General features: G+C 35.1%; 2 protein-coding genes across 10 annotated transcripts in view; one reads left to right on the top strand and one right to left on the bottom strand.

Moving 5' to 3' along the window:
• Positions 1 to 20445, top strand: part of CRYZL1 (crystallin zeta like 1) — a 165729-nt gene that overhangs the window by 59293 nt on the left and 85991 nt on the right. The gene's annotated exons all lie outside the window — the stretch shown is intronic.
• Positions 1 to 20445, bottom strand: part of ITSN1 (intersectin 1) — a 136962-nt gene that overhangs the window by 52940 nt on the left and 63577 nt on the right. For 4 of the 9 annotated variants that reach the window (XM_061359050.1, XM_061359052.1, XM_061359058.1 and 1 more), the window contains 7 exons: positions 19713 to 19800; positions 19399 to 19538; positions 14659 to 14739; positions 8559 to 8683; positions 4230 to 4459; positions 2890 to 3011; positions 998 to 1012 (listed from right to left, as the gene is read on the bottom strand). In XM_061359050.1, coding sequence (XP_061215034.1) covers positions 998 to 1012; positions 2890 to 3011; positions 4230 to 4459; positions 8559 to 8683; positions 14659 to 14739; positions 19399 to 19538; positions 19713 to 19800 — 801 coding nt within the window. The remainder of the gene's footprint in view (positions 1 to 997; positions 1013 to 2889; positions 3012 to 4229; positions 4460 to 8558; positions 8684 to 14658; positions 14740 to 19398; positions 19539 to 19712; positions 19801 to 20445) is intronic. The other 5 variants (XM_061359053.1, XM_061359055.1, XM_061359054.1 and 2 more) reach the window with 3 other exon arrangements.

Here is a 20445-nt window from a genome sequence, read left to right as displayed (position 1 = left end):
AAGAAATTGAAAGTACATAGAAAGGCAAGAAGCAGAGAAAGCAGAAATCCAAGTTGAGAAAATACAAGAATCCTGTAATTAAAAAGCAGAAGAATTAAATTAAAAAAGAAATACTGTCCATACCCCACGCCTTCCCTAAACAGTTACACAGGACACACCACTACTACAGATAACTAATAAGTGTACTGGAAAGTCAGGCAGAAGAAAGCCCTCATCAAATCTGCAAATACTTTTCCTTTCAGAATAAGCCTTCATCTCCCTCATTTCCACCAAGACAGGTCTCAAGACTCATACATAGTGTAAAAGTGCATTACACTTGTAAAAACTATTTACAAGCTATACATCTATTAAAGCCACAAGTCATTCTGACATAATGAATTCTGCAGTCCTAGTTACATCCAAGATTTAGGCCTGGTTCCCATGTGCATGATCAATGGATTTGAGCTTCAGCTGGACTCTCTGCTCATAGCAATTACAGTTTGGATATTATCTTTTGTACAGCTATATGATTACAGGACATGACTGCACAAGCTTGCACATACAAAGCCATTTGTAAGTATTACAATGGTGAAGTGCTAAATTTGCTTATGTTAGAACACAGTTATCCTAAGCAACGCTTATTTTGTTGCACACAGTAAACTCCTAAATGTGTATGTCAGCTTAACTACAGAGTTGCATTTATGTCATAGATTAGACACACTTTAACATGTAAGCTTGTAAATGATTATTTTCCAAAAAATGTAACCAACTCAAACCTTTCAGCACCACAGGACACGACAAACACTTAAGGACAGGGAATTATCTAGGAGTCCAAATGCCCATTATCAAAAGTAAGTTCTGGCCCATTGCACTTAAATTACTTTTGACAATGTGAGCTAGTTTGTTAATTTTACCCTAGGTGAATTCAAAAACAAGTAAACTACATGGCAACAAAAATCCGTGTTTATGAAAATGAATATACTGCATAGACTTCCTAACAATCATTTAACACACTTACCCATTCCCTTTTAACCTCCATCAGGAAAGCAATGATTAAAGCAAGGCAGAATTATAACACGTTTCACAAAAGTGTCTTATATTAACTTTTCTAAGAGTAGCCCATTTAAGCAATAACTACAGAGCAGGAGATAAATCCCACAAAAATCAGCCGTCAGGTTTAATTATTGTCAAAAGTAATTAAATAAAGAAAACAGAGTAGTTACCCTAATTCTGTAGAGTAAGCTAAAATAAAGTCCAAAAATAAAAAAAAAAACAAAAAGATTTTGATTACCTTAGGTTCTCTAAAATGTGTGAAATGTTCCTTAAAACTCATGTATTTTTGGCAAAATGTTATTTCCCTGCAAGTCTACTTAACACTAGTGATTGCTCTTCCTCAAGTTAAAAAGCAGAATACTTACACGCCTAGGCTACAGTCTGTTTCCCAAGATAGCAAGTCAACACAACATTTTTTAATAGCCTAATGAGACCCATGTACCTGCATCCTCTCTCATTTAACAGCTGACTCACCAATACTATTACTTGACACAGAACAACAACCAGCACATTGCATCGCTATTTAGAATGAATGGCATTGGGGCTCTTCCCTAGTCATTCAGTAGTGCTACTAATCCAGGATTTGCCTTTTATTTTCTAAAGCAGATTCTAACATCACAAACCCAACAATTAAAATAGAAAGGCTGAGGTGAAGGCTCATTTCCCCTGAATACAGATATTATTAAAAAAAAAAAGTTACCATTAAAACTCATGAGAGTCTACAAAGTGTATTTTTTCCCAAGTCCATTTCTTTCTGAACTGTGCCAAAACACAACAGATCCTAACATCTATTCTGTTGGGTAGACACTATAATGAAAATAATTTCCCACTGATAATCATATTATCAGTGAATAAGATACCATTTAACAGTTAAACTAGGAATTTTCATCATGCATAGATATATGTATGCTAAGATCATACTTGTAATTTATTAATATTAATATATACATTCAGTAACTGCAGTCATTAACACCAGAACTGCTGGTCATACCCCTGTATCTCAACAGCTACTTACGAAAAGGAAAGGAAATTATTCTGTATCAACACACCTGCAACCAAATTTTTAGGTTTTGAAGTTTCCATTTTTAGAAATGTGATTTATTGCATATGCTCTTTAAAATAAATTTAAAGGCATCTCATAAGAGCTAAGTAGATGAAAAAAAAAAGTAAATTATCATACACACAATTCCAAGCTACAATTATAATAGATCATTACATCAGATGTTGTCCACAAGAGTTGTACAAAAATTTCCAGTATTGCTGAAGAAGTACCACTACCATACAAAGACTATGTTAACATTTACGTGTCCATTAAGAAGTGTAGCCAGCTTGTGTTTTTGCATAACTATTTCACACAGTATTACACTGGATCACATTCTCTTAATAAAGGCAATTTTCCAAATTAGAAATTTGCTCTTGTCCTATTCTTATAAAAAGGTAGATTTCTTATTAGAGACATACTTTGTCAGAGCCAGTTTTTTATCTCCTCACATAATAGCCACTTTTTCAATAGAAAATAACAGTAACTTTGTTTCTTAGGTACCCTGGAAGACAAGAAACCTCTCACTGAGATAGCTTCTGTATAGAAACATTTTTAAACTCATTGACAGACACACACAGCTCAGCATGCTGAAACTGAAATGATATACTCATAGATTGTTTAAACTTTACACTTACAATGAACTGTAAGAAGCTATCCATTACTATAGCAGGGTTACTTGTCATATCACATGATTTCAGTATTCACTGAAATATTTTTCTCAACTCTGTAACAAATCTTGCCATAGATGTCATTTCAATCACACAAGCACAAAAGCTTAAGTAATTGTACTAAGTAATATCACAATCCCTTCTTACCATGACTATGTCGCCAGGCTGAATACTGATTTCATCGTGGCTTCTTGATTCAAAAGGATACAGTGCTCTATAATACACTATTTTTACATCCTCCTGAGCAGAAATGGTTAGAGGAGCTTTTTCTGGCCAAAGGAAAAAAATGCACAGATAAAAGAAATAAATTTAAATATTTGAAAAATTAGGTGAAAGTTGAGACAAAAATTAACAAACTTTACTTTGTCTGTAGGAAGTACATTATCCCTCTATTACACAAGGGGAAATATGAAAATGAACTATTTAAAATACAACTTATTTTCTCTTCTAATGATCAGGTAAAATATTGTTATATTTTAACTTTTATGATATATACAGCTATTTTCAGAGAAAGAGTGGTGTACTTCTGATGCAAAATATATAACTTCTCATGCTTCAGTGATTTTCTAGTTAAATCTGACCAGCTATAGATTCAATTCAAACAGTGATGCTCTTGCATTTAGCAATGGTAATCCAAATACTTTTAGAGCCTGCTTGTGTAGCAGCTTCATTTGCAGCCTGACTATGCTTCCAAGAAAAATGTTTCAAAATATTCTCATACAGATTGCCTGAAAAAAGGTCACTTAGAGATGGTGGTTATTTTAAAAAATAAATTACTTGCTAAAGATGTATCATTAGAAAAAAAATAAAGAAACCCTTCAAAGATATAAGCTAAATTGCTCTTGTATAATATGAGTTCCTATTTTGCCTATTTGGTCATAAAAGTGCCCTCTGCTACTCTGCACAAATAAAATCTAGCAAGAGGACATATTAGATTGACAATTCTAGATTTGGGCTAAAAGATAGAAGGTAATTTTCCTTTTATGCAATATTTTAACAAACATTTAAACAAAGATTACATTTCCAGTCAGTTCTTTAGTGTATGTATCAAAGCCACTTAAGAGGGAGCCCTGATCCCCAATACAGACAAAAGTTAGGTTAGAATGAAGAGAAAAAGCTCTTAGCTGACAGTGATTGTGTGCATAGCAAAAAAAAAAAAAAAAAAAAAAATTGTAAAGAAAAATACAGAAATAATTTTTGACATACTGCATCAAGATCTTACAACAATTTTAGCTAAGATTCTCTCTTCAGCTGGCACTGAGTGAGTGCTGAACACTCTGCTAAAAATTATCCCTTTAGGAAGAATAGTGAAGCCTAAACGAACAAATTTTTGGAGTCTAGAACTCAATCCATACATGATCTACTTCAGTAAGACTAGCAATCCAGTCCTGAACCATAACATTCTTCTGTATGAACTAGGAAGACAAAACAGAAAAGAATTGTTCAAGAGGCATGTGCAACATCATTTCTTGAATTTTTTATTCTACCTGCATTTGACCAAGGAGCCTGGACAGCTGGCTTGATTGTCTCTTGGTGTGGCTGGAAAAGCTTGCTCAGTTTCTCTTGCATTTCCTGTTTCCCCTTATCGTCACTTTCCTTCTTCTTGGTTATTTCTTCCCTTTTTTGCTTTTCATCTTCTTGACTTTTTTTTTGCCACTGAAGTTCTTCTTCTGGTTGCACTCGATCAAGCCGCTGTTTATCCCGTTCCTGGATTCGTCTGTTGGATAATTAAGGTGGGGTTTTTTTAAGCAAGTCAAACAAAAGACCATAAAAGTTAGTTGTCCTTTCGTGTGATCTAGAGAATAAAGTGCACTCTTTATGGCTTTTGCATACCCTGTAAGAGCTGTTAATTTTATTTTGGTGAGTTATCAACCACTCCACATCATCTTCTTACACAATGACTCCTAGAGGGCAAAGGAGAAATATTCAGAAAGAATTGCTATGACTCCATATGTATTCATAGAGAAAAAGCTGAGACTCTCAGAATAGTGAGAGAACACAGTTTCATGTAACCAGCTACTAAGTGCAGGTCTCTATTACCTTGAGCTGCTTTGTCTTTGCATTAAAAAAAACTACCTTTAATACAATTTTTAATTTGCGTATGAATTCTGCGCCTTTACAATACAATTCCACAGAACTCTAAAAGAGGTACAGAGCAACCTGAGCATACAGAAATGATAAACTAGTTACGCTTTGGAGCTAAATGTAAGATGGGGAAAAAACACTCAATGCTATGTTTTCTTGCTGGAATTTTTAGCGATCTGTAAATGCTAAACTTTACCTCCTTTATTGAGGCTGTGATCTCTTCTCCTCTATTGTGACATGAAAATAAATATATCTACCTGTGTTTTTCTAATTGTATGAAACTTTACACTGGTATCTTAGAACACTCTTAGTTAGCTCACAATGTTCTGAAAATTATAAGCTTGATAACAATTCAGTATCTTACACATTCTGTCCCAGTTTCAGCCTGGGGACTGAACAATATTAGTGTATTCTCTTTTCATCATTTTCCATGGGATTCATAAACCCTATGCCGTTTTTTTAAGTGATGAACCATATGGAGAAAGGAGGAAGCGGGGGAAGAGGGGAGTAGAAGCTTCCCTTGGCTGAAGAAACAAAACTCCTTGGCATACAAGAACCCAGACATATGCTCTTCAGTTCCATGTAGCTCTAAGGCTGCTTTTGAAAATCTCTTCCCAAGCTGTCTAATTCAAGTAATCTGAGTATATTAGCATTGCAAGTTACCATTTTCAATTGCCCCACAATTTTTATTAATTTAGGCCTGTAGATATCAACTGCAGCTATCTCCAGACATTTTCAAAATTAACCGTTACCATAAAGTTTTCCCTGAAATCCAATAGGCAGGAAATTATACACTTCAGTTTTAATCTGCTCAGCACTGACTTCAGCTCTAAAACATAAAAGAAGTAGGGATATAAAATAAGCTGGTTCTGATATTTTCTCAAAGCTGCAAAGTTCCCTAGGTAAGACTCAAAATAGGAAATCAGAAAAAAAAACAAACTAAAACTACCAAACAACAAAAAACCAACAAACAAAAACAACCGACCAAGCAAAACCTGAATAACCAACCAGTTATCAGAAAATATGTCCATCCAGATCCTTCTGTTGATGGGCAAGGAGTAAAAACATCTGCAAGCATCACACAGCACTCTTGCAGAACTATTCAATTACACATTCCCAGCTGTGAAAGCTAAGAAGTACTTCCCCTCCAACAGAGGGCAAAATAACAGGCAAAAAGAATAAATATTCTCTGCTAGAAACAATTTGCACCAGTAAAGGTAACTCTAAAAGGCTGTAGTAGATGACCTATTCCACTTCCATACCTCCTTCCTATTCACAGAATCAGTGACAAAGGCATGGAAACAAGTTGGTCATTACAGACTTGGCCTGCTACAAAGAACCAAGAACAACATAAATTCCTGGCCAGAAACTGGGGGGGGGGGGGGAGAGGAAATTCTTTCACTTTCCAAACAGTAGGTTGGCACCAGAGGGCAAAAATCTCATCTCTGTCAATGTGAGTTTTGACTTAAGAAGAAGAATTTCTGAAAGATATCAAGGTACCTGTTGAAGTAACTGCTTACGATGGCAGCTAACCTACAAGCTCAAGAAAAATCTTTGTTTCTTAAAGAAATTACCTATACTATTTCAATATGCCACATCAGTATGCCACAAGTAGAACTTAAGACACCAGTACGAAGGAGATCACTTCTTCCTCTGCGAAACACTGCCATGCTTTTCTGCCTTCAATATAAAGTCATTTAACAAGTTAATAAATTCACTGTTCTGACAACCTCTTATTTTAATTGCTCAATTTGCCCTTCATATGTTCATTTGCAAAGTATTCAGAGCCAATTACTCAATAGCTTTGCTGCAACACTGAAGCTGCACCACACAGGCATACAGAGCTCAACTTTCTTTTGACTTGAGTGGCGTCTTACCCAGTGAGTTTGTTCAGATGGGCTTTAAATGGGAAATTGAGTTTTTAATTATGTTTCTAATAGAGCGATTAAGTCTTCCCATACCTATAACCTAAGTTTGCTCTAACTGCTGGAGTGAGAAGAGCAGTTAAAGATAGGGAAGGGAATAGGAAGAGGCATAGAAGCTAAAGAAACACAAGCCTAGGTGTGAGTGCCACAGCTTGGGGTTAGGAACAGAAAGCCATTCTGTTCTTTTCCTTACTTCAAGACTCCTCATGTGTGAATTATTGTGGAATACGACTTCTAAGCTGGGATTTACACATACTTGCTTTCACTGTGTTAGTTTCCTTTTTTCTCCCAACAATTGCATTATACCACTCAGGTAGTTCTTATCCCAAACACTCATTTTAGTTCTGAACCGTATATTACTCCCACAATCATACAAGTCTGCATGGAATTAGCCTTAAAACAATTAAGGCTAATTAGCTGTAAGAGGTCTTCACAAAGACCTCGACCATCCCCAAATATGTATGTCTGCATCTTTATTTGCTCCATTATGTGCATAATGCAGTGCATAATTACCAAAAAATTGCTAAGACAGTTCTCAGTATAGTGATTGTGGTTATCATCAAGCCAAAGGTTAAAGTGTGCATAATTATGATCTTAGATTATTCTTTCTTTCTAGAGCTATTAAAAGGCCATAATCATTAAGAGGCAATTCGCAGGTTACAAGTATTAACCATTTACCTCATTCATCTTGGTGTCTAGTGGAAATCAGTAAGACTGCAGACTGCTCGTTATCACCAATTAGTTACATAGAAGCTTGAATATTTGGGCAGCATGAAGTTCTGCATTACCAATAATGTCTAATAATGCTCACCTAGCATGAAAAGTTAGAGATTAAGTTTTCCATGACAGAATTATTTTCTTTTTCAGATTTGTTTTTTTTTTTTAATTTCGAATTTTCTGGAAAGAAAGAGTGTTTTATTCAGTATTTGGAAATAGAATATTTCTTGTTTTTCTATACTTCCAGTATCTCAGCACCCTTCCTGTTTTCAAGGAAAGTTCCATCATAATTACCATATTTTGTGTAGTTATTTCTTCATGATTGAAAGCTGCTTTTTTAGAAAGTTTGCTATTTCTGAAATAAATCTTTAAAGACATTGATTTTATGGAAATATTTAAGAATTATCTAAAGTTAATTGCTTTCTGTGTATAAGATTTCTATTTGAAGATACGGTTTTCACCGAGAACTTGCTTTGGCTTTTCCTGAAACGTGAAAATTAACTTGACTCACCATGCAGTAACACAGGCTATCAATTACCTTTAGGTCACGCTCCATGTAATGCTATAACCAATAATTTAAGACCTCTTGTTCCCAGGCCTTTGTTTTCATCTCCTGACCAACATCTGCCTACATTAAGACTATAAAACCCCCACAGTTGCTAAAAATTAAATTAAACAGCTAGTGATAAATGATGTCAGAATCAAATTGTCAAAAAACAAATTTCCCAACTTTGTAGCAGAAAATCATTAGCTCTGTGTTTTATATAGTAAAGTTCTGTTTAAGAACCTTTCTAAGTATAGAAGTACACTACATGTTTAAGTAACACTGCTGAAACCTCTTTGTATCACCGACAGTCACAGACAGATGCAGAAGCTCAATTCAACAGCACGCTTCTCATTCAAGGATTAATCAAGAGATTCTCTGAGTTTTAAAAAGGATTACCTGCACTGAAATGAAACTTGGCCTAGGCCTTGGGTACTCTTGCCTTTTACTGATATATTAGTTCAGATCAGATTATAATCCTTGGAATAGAGTTTGTTTGCAAAATGCTTTGCACTTTAATACACAGCTTAAATTAGAGCACTTACCTCTGAGCTTCTTTTTGCTTTTCCAGTTCTACTGTTTTCCTTTCTTGTTCTTTCTGTTTCAGCCTCTCAGCTTCCAAGTTCTTTTGCTTTTGTAGCTGCTGTTTGTTATGTATTTCTCTCAGCTCCTAGAGAAGAAAGTAAAATATACGTAAACACATACTATGTGAATCATAACTAATGGCCCCATACATTTAATTGTGAAGTAGCAAAACTTGCAAATAGTTGGGTATCTCTGTTCAAATTTAGGAATATTGCCAAATACAGTGGCAGACATTTAAGGTAGATTCAAAGGACTATAAATCACTTACTGTTTTCCTATATTATCCATGTAATCTGATACATTAAAGGATTAATAAACAAGAAACCCTTTTAAAATGGGACCCTAAAAAGTTAACAAAAGTTTGATGAAGCTTTATCTGAAAAATCACTTACGATTTATTTTAAGCTGTTTGCTGGTTTGTTCAATTTATTTATTACATTCCATACAAAATCCTGACTTCTGAGCTGCTCATAACAGCAACTGTTTCAGTTGATTTTGATTTTCAGTGTTTTATTTTGAAATCAATTAAGATTAACTGAAGAAACTTCATGATTGTTTTACACAATACATATACAATATTGTTTTATATATTTGCCAGGGGAGGTTTAGGTTGGATAGAGCCTTGGGCAACAACGTATAGTGTGAGGTGTCCCTGTGTCTCTGGGGGGGTTGGTATTAGGTGATCTTAAGGTCCTTTCTAATACCATTCTATGATATTATGACAAATTTCTCCTCCAGAAGGGTGCTCAGGTATTGGAACAAGCTTCCCAGGGAAGTGGTAGAGTCACTATCCCTGGAAGCATTCAAAAACCATGTAGGCAAGACCCTTAGCGACATGATATCATGGTGGACTTGGCAGTGCTGGTGCTATGGTTGCACTTCGTGATCTTAAAGGTCTTTTCCAACCTAGCTGATTCTATGATTCTATACCTAGGAGACTGAATTCCTTAAGCAATATTTTTGGGATGTATCATGGCACAGAGAGTGTTCATCCGTATACAAGTCAGTTTTCTTCTAATTCACTTGAAAGATGTTGCCTGAAACATTTAGAATATAACTAATAAAACCATCATATTTTCCTCAAGATTTGTTTTCTGCATTTCTGTTAACACAAATACAAGTTTTATCTGGAATCATTTTGCATACCTAGAATTTTGTGTCTGAACTCCTCAGAAATACTAGAGGAAAAATGGGCAATTTTACCTACAACAACTGAATTTTTCCATTGAAAATAAAATTTTACTTTAAAAAACTGTTATGTTTTAATGAAAATATAGTACAGAAAAAAATATGCAGAAAAAGTCTGCAGGAGGAAATTCTTTCTCAACCTTCATCTTAATAGTGTCCACTTTTATTTAAATATGTTATGACTTACGTCATGCAGGTTTGTTTCATTCTTGTATCCATAAAAGGTTGAAAAGGCCAACTTTGACAAGTTTTTTTGATAACTAACTTTGTATAGTTTTTCAGAAATTTACAATCTAAAAATTAGCCAAATGAAGACTATGCTCAAGCACTGATCACAATGTAGAGAGTTGTGTAAGAAGAAATAAATAATAATTAAAAAAACCCCAAACCTGGATATCAAAGTGATTCAAAGTGCCAAAATTAGGAAAGTTTCAGTAAGTTAATTTCACATTAACAGTAACTTCTTAGCTATAGTTTCACAAAAGTTGAAAGTTAATATCCTTTTGTTTACAAACTGCACTTGCACTATGCCTACAAGTTTTAGTGAAAATAATACATGCATTAGTGCTGAATGACTGTACATTGTTGTATGCAACAAATTTTAAGACATCAGAAGAACTATGTCACAAAGAGCAGCAGCACATGATGCATGCAAGTTAATAAAAACACTCTGGATGTAAGGATAAAAGGTAAAAAAACCCAAACTTAAGTTGAACCTCATGTCCTGGATCTTAGTCTCATTTTATTTATGATCCTCAACTTTAAATTCAGTGAAAACTGAATTCAAAATCATTAACGACATAATCAGTTCTAATGCAAGTTTTCATTAAGACCCTGCTAAGGCCATGAAACTGACTGAAACACAGAGGTAACTTCCTCTGAAGTGCTTAGAAGCAGGGTATGTGGCAGACACTTGGGATGTATAGTAATATCGCAGTTTTTCATATGCCTTCTTGCTCAGGGTGCAGGATCAGAAGAAAACTTTCCCTCGTTAGATTTTCAGGAACTGTTTTTTGATTGCTTTGTTTGCCTTCTACTGCCGTGTGGGGCATTATTCAATTCCTGGAAATTTCTTGCTGCGTGAAGCTTCAGTGTTAGTGATGCCATGAATTTCTATCATCTGTTTCTTCAGTACTACTGAAGGATGTGCAATAGAAATGCTGTGGATGCTCTTAGAATAGATGCTTATTTGCATGGTTGTCTGTGATTTCAGGAAACAGAACTCGACCCTCATGATCCCTTGATATTCTCATCCTTAAATACTCTCCAAAGTATTCTGTGTATTAAGATTGAGTAGTCTGGAATTTAGACATAAACTGGCTTTTAAAAATAAATAACTAAGGTTAGGATTGCATTCCACCCTGAAATACTGTCCTATGTTACTTTTTGTGCTTGAAGAATGATAATTTTTCTTTACATCCTTTTTTATTTTGATATCCATTCTGCTGTTTGGCTTATCTAAAGGGTTGTTGAACTGGAATAGTACTGTTTTGATATCCTTGTGTTTTCCTTTCCTCTTTGTCTTGGGGTTTATCCATCAATACTTGTAGTCTACTAAATGCCACATTTCTTGGGTAATACAACTTGTAAACTGAATTTCCACAATGCCTGTGTGTATGCTGTAATTTATGAGCATAATTTTCCATAGTCACATTAAAGCTTAGAAGATAGTTAGGGTCTAGAATGGATATTACAGAATGCATAATAAACTACTCTTGGGTAAGAGTAGTTCACCAGAATTATTCAGGTAGGATATTGCCTTCTGGGAAAATTTTTAAACCCTGAATGCCCATGGTTATAAACATTGATGCATAGCTTCATTTGGACTAAAGAAAAGGACTACTAAAAAGGAAATACATTAGCAATATTGAACATAATGAGTTTTTAGTAGGTGGCCCATAACGAACAATGGGAAAATAAAAGGATCGGGAGATTGCAGTGAATACACAGCTGGTCAACTGCACCTGGAGCTGGAGATGGTCTCAGAGCTAACTATAAATTTCTGAAGTGCTAACTAGAGCAAATAGTCATTTCAATAACTGTATGTTACTAATTTAGCTTCTTTAATGGTGTTACACTTGTAATACGTCGAGGTACAAAACACTTGGCCCTTGTTTCAAATTAAATTCTCTGGAGGATGACAGTCCCCATCTTCTCTGCATGATCACCTGAACCCTTATTTGTATTAAGAATATGTACAAGTGCAAAGGACAAATCATACAACCATAAGATCATCAGCAGTTGAGTGATTTACAAGCATTCATGTGAAAGGACATAGATTAGAAAATGGCACAGGTGAAAGCCTGGCCAGCAGCATTACAAAGTTTTGTAGACTGCAGAAATCCATAAAAGTCTCTACAAAGCTCTTGAAGCTTAAAATACTACTTCAAGAAGTATCAAGTATCTTGACTAGTACTCATGATTTTTAACAAGCTGTTTGTGTTTTCTGGATAAAAAGATGTCTGTACAAAGCACAGGTTTCTGACTCCTACATTTAGTTCAGCTTTAACACAGGCTTCCATTTAGAAATCCTTTGTTGTTCCACTTGCTCTAGCTTTCCTTCACAGTCATGTTCCCTCCTTTCACCTAACTTTGTATGCCAACAAGCTCAAGAGCCCGGGCTGATGAAAACTCTTCTTGCTATTGAACAGAGAGGTCTGGAATAACCACACATTTCTAATAAGGCAGCATTGAAGATAACCTGTTGTAACTTGCAAAAGCTTTAAGCTATTTAGACAACAGTACTTTCAGGTTTATTTTTTCTTTCCTTTTGCATCTTTATCCCAAACTCTGGTATTTGAGCAGTTAAACAGAAATAACCACTTAAAGAACATGAAGGGTATCATAGTTTAAACAAAAAACCCCTATAAATGCCTAAAGTTTTAAGTGAGACAACCCATATGCATGTATCTGAGCTTGGTTTACTTTTTAACAAGACATTTTTAAACTAGAAAGAATGCTTCAGTTCATCTTTATACACAGAATCAGGAGAAATCTACGGCTAATTCAGAATACTGGTATTTTCCCTCCTTCAGAAAAACTCCCTGAATTTGCAAATACATAAAAACAAGTTACAATTTGCAAGATACCTGCGAACTAACATTATTCACTTCCACTAGATGTCCAACTACAAGGCTAGCCCAATTTTATATTTTTATTGTAGTATAGACATGCATGTTTATGTCACCACTAACCCTACAATATATGCTACTTTTACTGCCAAACAGAAAACTGGGGAAGGTGTACCTATGAGCCATGCCTCCATGTCTGTCTGAAGCATGGAGTTTCTCAAACTGAGTACACGTAGTAGGATCACTAACTGCTGCATGACAGCAGTTAGATGCTCCTGCCAACTCTGGCCCAAATAATGAAATCATTTTGTTTGATTATTTCATCATTTTGCCCTATATGCTCAGCTGAATTTGGATTTCAAGGGACATTTTAATAAATTAGTTAAGTTTCCCATAGACATTTTAACACATTATTTAAGTTTCCCATAGACATTTTAACACATTATTTCCTCCCGACTAAGCCGATGTGCCAGTTCAATATTTTGCAAAGAGATTTTTCTGTGACATACCTGTAACAGTTAAGAAAATCTAACCTATGTCATACTAATAGCACTGGATAGAATATTTTTGAGAGAAAAAAAATGCAATATATATATAATTCTTTGCATTAGCAAGGAGGAAATAAAAATTTAATATTGTATCTCATGCAACAGATAGATTTTCTGTTGTTTTGCCAAGTACCATTGGGAGGATGGGGGGGAAAGAATCAGCATTTCCCACAGTGCTATAGGACACCAGTTGCACAAAAGTATAATTACACTTCAACAGTTAACAGGATGAAACATTTGCCAGCTGAATATTCAGCACAGTCCTACACTCATCTTTTACAGACACAAGCAACTTCAAAGCTGTACATTTACAAATCATATATTGTAACTCCAAAGACATAACAATGCTTTGCTTGTTTCTGGTGGGCAGGACAAAGCATGTCTTACCTTAGAAGCAGAGAGAAACTGTTACTTTTCTATTTAATTCACAAACAGACTAACAAGTAAAGTTTTTGAGATGTTACAATAGCCACATTTAGGCACCCACATAGTATCGAATATGAATTAAAATATGAGTTTCATACAGCTGAGTAATACTCACTATATACAGACAAGTCGTATTGCTATGAAAACCTTAACATTAGAAATATAGTTAACCTCAAATTTTGCCTTTTGACAAAAGACAACAGAATTTAGGATACTTCAGGGATTACAATGCAAGGTTTCTATCAAATCCTCTCCCCTTGAGACAAACCAGAGCATTTGATCCAAGAGGAAAGAACCCTACAGTTCTGTGCTCACTGAGGCTTTTCCACAGCAATGCTCTTTTACCCCATTCCCCAGCTCCCAAAGAGCCTGCTTTCTCCTTGACTGAAACAGTTTCTTTGTTCATCCCATATTATAACTATGGGAGATTCGATAAAGGGACTATATTGCCATCTCTCATACCTGAAATCACAAATTACAGTACCATGTAGGAATACTTAATATAAAAATATTTTCTCTTTGAAAATTCTGAACATCACGATCAAATAGGCAAATAACTTAAAATCTTGAAGTTTCAGATAAGCAAGACAAAAATAACTAACTAATACCTTGCCCAAGTTGCAATTCAAATCTAGGCTGTAAGGATTAGATAACAATTATAAACTCTTCTCTTTGGTTATGTTTTAGTGCTAGCATCTCTTATTAAAATACTAACTTAGTTAAACACTGCACACTCATCTGTTTATGGTAAAGTGAAGCACATAACTGGAGGAAGTTCATCACTCAGATTGAGATAGCTGTGTACTGCCTGAGTATGGCATGGAGACCTTTAGAAAGGAGTCTAAGTAGTTGACGCAGCCCAGGAGAACTGCCAGGCACTGCAGCATTGCATCTTCCATTGCCACTGACTGGAAGAAAGAAATGCTCAAATGTAAACAGGCATTCATATGCAAGACTTGTCCAGTGCACACTGACTAGACAGGGACTGACAACAACTGGAACATGACACAAAATGTAAAACATTTTTAAGAACTTAATTATACTTGTTCACCACTTTTTCCAGGCACTGAGAAAAGCTTCTCAGCAAGACTAATGCATTTCAGAAATACTGATTTATTAGTTTTCTTCTTCTGTGCAGTAACACTGATAAGCTTTAAATACTTGATTCTTCTATACTACATGAAATTATTATTTGGTCTCTGGAGACAAGGACCATATTAAGAATTATTATTGCTTTCTTTGACAGTGTGCAATGGCCAACCTTTGTAACATTTAAATGTAAATTCACACTGAATGTAGAAAAAATTTGTAAAGGTAAATTATAGTAGGGCTATAAATATACAAACAGAAAACCTAGTATAAAGCCTTCTGTTCCACAGGTTTATTTTATAAAGCAGAGAAAATAAACAAGTGCCTAGTTACATTTTACTAATATATGTATCAATTTTAATTCTTAGGTTTCTAGGCTAAGAGTTCTAAAGACTAATGGAAAATAGACTACTTCAACCACAATTCAGGACATTAAAAGAATGGCCCAACTTTCAACCTTGCTACAAATTCAGTCACTTGCTCTATAACCACATACAGCCCAATCACAAGACCAGTTCCTACGCTCAAATCTAATTTAAAAGAACAGCTGACCAGCTGCAGGCTAAGGTACCTGTTTCTCTGCCAAGCAAGTATTAACAGTTTCCTAAACCATGTGGTTCTACCTGATCAACAAAGATTCCTGAAATTATCTGTTTTGAAATACTAGTAACATTTTGTATGGGAGGAAGGAGGGGGAGTGAGTGAGCGGCTGCATGGTTCTGGGTTGCCAGCTGGGTTTGAACCACGATATCGAGAAAAGTTTAAAGAAGTAACTAAGTTCTATAAACATTTCCAACCCTTGGGATGTTAACTTGAAACTAAAGTGACTGAAATACTTGAGTTCCAAAGGACTAACCAGAACTTTAAATTAGTTATTTTGGAGGCATGACAAAAGATCCAGTGGAAAAAAATATTGCATTTATCTCCTTAGTCACTCACATATGCTATTAAGACATGAAGGAAAGATGAGGTAATTCAACGCTTGTTTCAAGAATTCACTTACTGCAGAAGATAAAAGCTACAAGTCCAGAGAAGGGCCATGAGGATGATCAGGGGACTGGAGCACCTCCCATATGAAGATAGGCTGAGAAAGTTGGGGCTGTTTAGCCTGGAGAAGGCTGCGTGGAGACCTCCTAGCAGCCTTCCGGTATCTAAAGGGGGCCTATAGGGATGCTGGGGATGGACTCTTCATTAGGGACTGTAGTGGTAGGACAAGGGGTAATGGGTTAAAACTTAAACAGGGGAAGTTTAGATTGGATATAAGGAGGAAATTCTTTCCTGTTAGGGTGGTGAGGCACTGGAATGGGTTGCCCAGGGAGGTTGTGAATGCTCCATCCCTTGCAGTGTTCAAGGCCAGGTTGGACGAGGCCTTGGGTAATATGGTTTAGAGCGAGGGGGTTGGAACTTGACGATCTTAAGGTCCTTTCCAACCCTAACTATTCTATGATTCTATGATTCTATAATATGGAGGCAAATGCAGTACAATACAATGTATAGGAGTATGGTATTAACAACTTGACCCATAACCTAAAATATATCAGAATATTAGGTAAACCTTGTGGTCTTATTAATGAAAAGGCACACTTGATATTAGTTATAGACTTGTTTTTTTTCTTGTACTATCATTGCATATTTCTGTATTCACTATCAAGCATAGCCTATTTCAAGAGTATGAATCAGAAACAGTTTTGCAAACTTTAAGGATACATTCACATAGGAGATAATGGAACCAATATTCATAGTCAGCAAAGAATAAATCTCAACAACGACAAAAGTTTATAATTTAATGTTGCTGTCAACTACTCTCTCTCTTAAGCATTTCATCGCACTAATTTGGTATATACTGGTACTCAGGGAGCAGTAGCTTACATATATACAATTTTGGATGTTTTCTATTAAATTACACATTTTGACTAAGTAAAAACATGTATTACTCCCTCTCCCTGGAGGAAATATTTGTGAAATGCTGTAAGGTGGTATATACCTAAAGATTATTTAGATACACTTTTCTGAGGGGAAGTTTGCAAACAGTACCACACCATTCTGCTTCTCACCCAGAAGCTAGCTGGATTATAAAAGACAAGGCAAGTACCAGTACCTCTCCATCACCTGTCAGAGTACAAAAGCTGCACATGACACTATCAATTATGGTGCTGCATCCTAACAGCCATCCCAGCAATTGCGCATCTCTTAGTATACTGAAGCGCAAAGTCGTACTTTTTTATGGTGATTTGCTCTTTCAGTTTTAAACCTACAAGATGATTTAGAAGCAACCTTGATTCAAAACAATGAGGATTTAATTTATTTACTAAAATACATTTTAAAAACAAACAAGTAAAAGTATCTGAGATTTATGCAAGTTCCCAGACTACTTTGTTTTGAGCAATATTATTACTGAAGAGATAGGTGTGCTCTACCTAGGTTTACAAACAGATTTTCCAGTTCTCAAAACCCTAATAAAACCATGAGTCTCATGGATGCTTTCACTAGCTTTGTCTATAAAGTCTTACATGCAAGGCATTCCGAGAAGTCTCTCTAAAACAACAACAGCCATTAAATCACTGCTGCACACACAGCACTGTTTAAACGATTTCTCTGGCATTGGGAGTAATACAACCACCCATGCTGAGTCCATGAAAAGGTATATATGCCTTTGTAGATATTTAAATCTAGTAATAAAATCATTCAGGTTAAGCAAAATACATTTTGCATATCTAATGAAACTACCAAGGGGGAAAATAAAACTGCCTGAATTAAGCTCCCACTTGCTCGGTGTCAATAGTACAATTGCCTCTCTTAAACTCGCCTCTTCAAGGAAAGCAAAGAAAGCTGCAGCAAGGCAAAAATACCAACATACAGCATCAAAAAGTGGTCTTCCTATTAAACATTGCTTCTACACATTACAAAATTAAGAACACAGTATCCTCAAGCCAGAGAAAGCTTGCCGAAGTCTTCCCAAACAACTGTCTACATCACTCATTTTCAGCATTTAAAATGATAACTCTAAATATTAAGATTTGAACACAGAAATCAATTTTCCCATTAAATTTTAAAATAGTTTACAATGACTCAATGTATTCTTGGATGGATGGCATTCTGATAAATCACTGTCAATGTCTTTAATTTACATCTTAAATATTTAATTATCACTAGCTTGTTACTTGTTAAGTCGAGTTCTTCACTACTTAAAATATTGCATTTTGTTTGGACTTGGCATGTGTTTTGCTACTGTCACAGCGCTAAAATTATTTACCTCTCTGCCCACATATAAACTGGTTAGGTCCTTTATGAGCAAACCAAATGCTGACACTAATCTTTGAATTAATACCCTTTGTTTATATTTACCACTAAACACTTCAAAAGGACACTTAAAATAACAATCACCCAAAAAGCATTACATTTTAACATGTGTCAAAAAACATATATAAAAAAAATTGGAGGCGAACCATTCTTTGCTCATGTTTGTCTGTGTCTCCTATGACTCTGCAGAGATTCTCTTCTTTCTACCTCCTTGCTTAAGATTGTGAAAGTAATCTCTGATTTGGCATTGAAAGAGGTAGTGGTATGGTCTATAGGTTTTAATTTTTCCTATAATTATTAGCATCTTTAATGTTAAAACAAGCTATTTGTTAACTTCAAACACACCTTCCATTCAAAGGCATATGTAATCATGGTTGATGTAATTTCAAAACATCTACAGAAAGGTTTGTGTACCTATCAGTGCTTTTCCTTCTAAATACTTTAAAACAATTCCCTGCAGGAAATTGGGTATTTTTCTAGTGAGTTTTCAGCAGAAACCATCAGTTGAATTAGCAGATAGACTACTTTAACATCAGAATATTTTATGAAAAAAGAATGCTAGTCAAAGTTTGTAACTAAAGACTGATTCATAACTTCTCTTTGAAGAAAAATTCCTCTGACTTCTGCAATTTCTGTCATTTCCTTGTGCAGAAATAAACAAAAATCACACAGTTTTAACGAAGACTGATCAATAAAGCATGAAACCACAAACAACAGACAACTACATTCAGGAACAAGAATGAGCTTACAACAGCAGATAAAAATTCTGTATGTCAGTAGAAAAACAAGTCTCTTGAATAAAGATTTCAATTTGAAGTACTGATTCCAGCTGATTTGCTGACCTACTGCAGTCTTGCACTTCTTTGATGCAAAAAGGGGAGAAACCAGCAATTTCATATTCGCAATCATGGATCTGGAATCAGAGCTCAAATTTATTCTTACATAGATTCTGCAGATAAAGTTGATTCAAAATATGAGTACGGATGCTAAGTAGCATTTTCTTAACATTAATAAAAAAACCCTAATACCCAAAAACAACTCACAAAAAGCTAATTTGAGAACATTCACAAAACTGGCATTCTAAATCAATCATTCTAGTTCAGCATTTCTTTCCATAATCTAGTTAGAAAATAATTAACTGAACATTTAGAAGAAACAGTTAAAAAGTCTAGGATTACCTTCAGTTGATTATTGAAAATATCAATTTCCTGAAGTTTAGATCTGGTTTCTTTTTCTACTTCATCTAGTTGATCTCGAAGCTGTTGACGTGCTATTTCCTTGGCTTCTAAGGCTCTTTTGATAGTAAGAAGAGAATCTCCTGGTTTTAAACATATCGTCAAATAGTATTTTCTGAGGCAGAGAATTTCAGATCATTGAAAGCAACATTTTTCAACATGCATCTTGGAACACAGAAAAACCCCAAATTACAGACTACATTGCAATGGAGCATTATGTCCTATACAGACTTAGACATGTATAAGAAGATACTTACTGTGCAAACTGTTCTGCTGAACTTGCTTCAGCTGATCATTAAGCAATTGCTTTTCTGGAATCAACCTTCCAAGCATCTGCTGAGATTCCTGAATGGATGATAACAAGGACAGAGAAAAAAAGAAGAGAAAGAAACAAAAAGGTGAGGGATGACTTTAGCCATATGACCTCTCATTTGCATTTCTTTCTGAAATCATTCTACTTTTCCCACACTAAATTATGTGTTATTGCTACCAAACACTACCTGTGAGTTACTACAACTCAGGCATAGTTCTGTACCAATAAAAAAATTGACTATATCAAATTGAAGCATATTACTTGAGAACTGATTCTCATTGAGTATGTAACTGTGCTTGTACTTACCTGAAATTCTGGGGAAAAAAGACATGGATGGATTCCAGGAAATACTAACACCAGCACATACTGTTTAATTCTCATTTTAATAAATTAATGTTAACTTTTACCAAGAATAGGAATACAAATATTTACAGTTTCTTTAAATAAGAGAAAATAAACGCTTTCACTTTAAAGGAATATGGCCCAAAGCTATGGAAAACACGTTCTGTTAGATGAGAATACTTGCGTCCTAGATTTCTTGATTAGTACACTTGAAAAAGGATTATGGTCTCTCTCAATTTCAACACGTGGTCATAATATTGTACATCTTTGGATGACAAATCCCTCCTGTGGTGGATATATATCCTATATAATCCTTGCTCTTTCTAGAGGATGAA

The sequence above is a fragment of the Neopsephotus bourkii genome, unplaced genomic scaffold, assembly GCF_033783945.1.
Source record: "Neopsephotus bourkii isolate Nb327-2 ecotype Australia unplaced genomic scaffold, CSIRO-AGI_Nbou_v1 NB_962, whole genome shotgun sequence".
Lineage (NCBI taxonomy): Eukaryota > Metazoa > Chordata > Aves > Psittaciformes > Psittacidae > Neopsephotus > Neopsephotus bourkii.
Note: the sequence above shows the minus strand (reverse complement) of the source record. Positions and strands in the feature narration are given on the sequence as shown.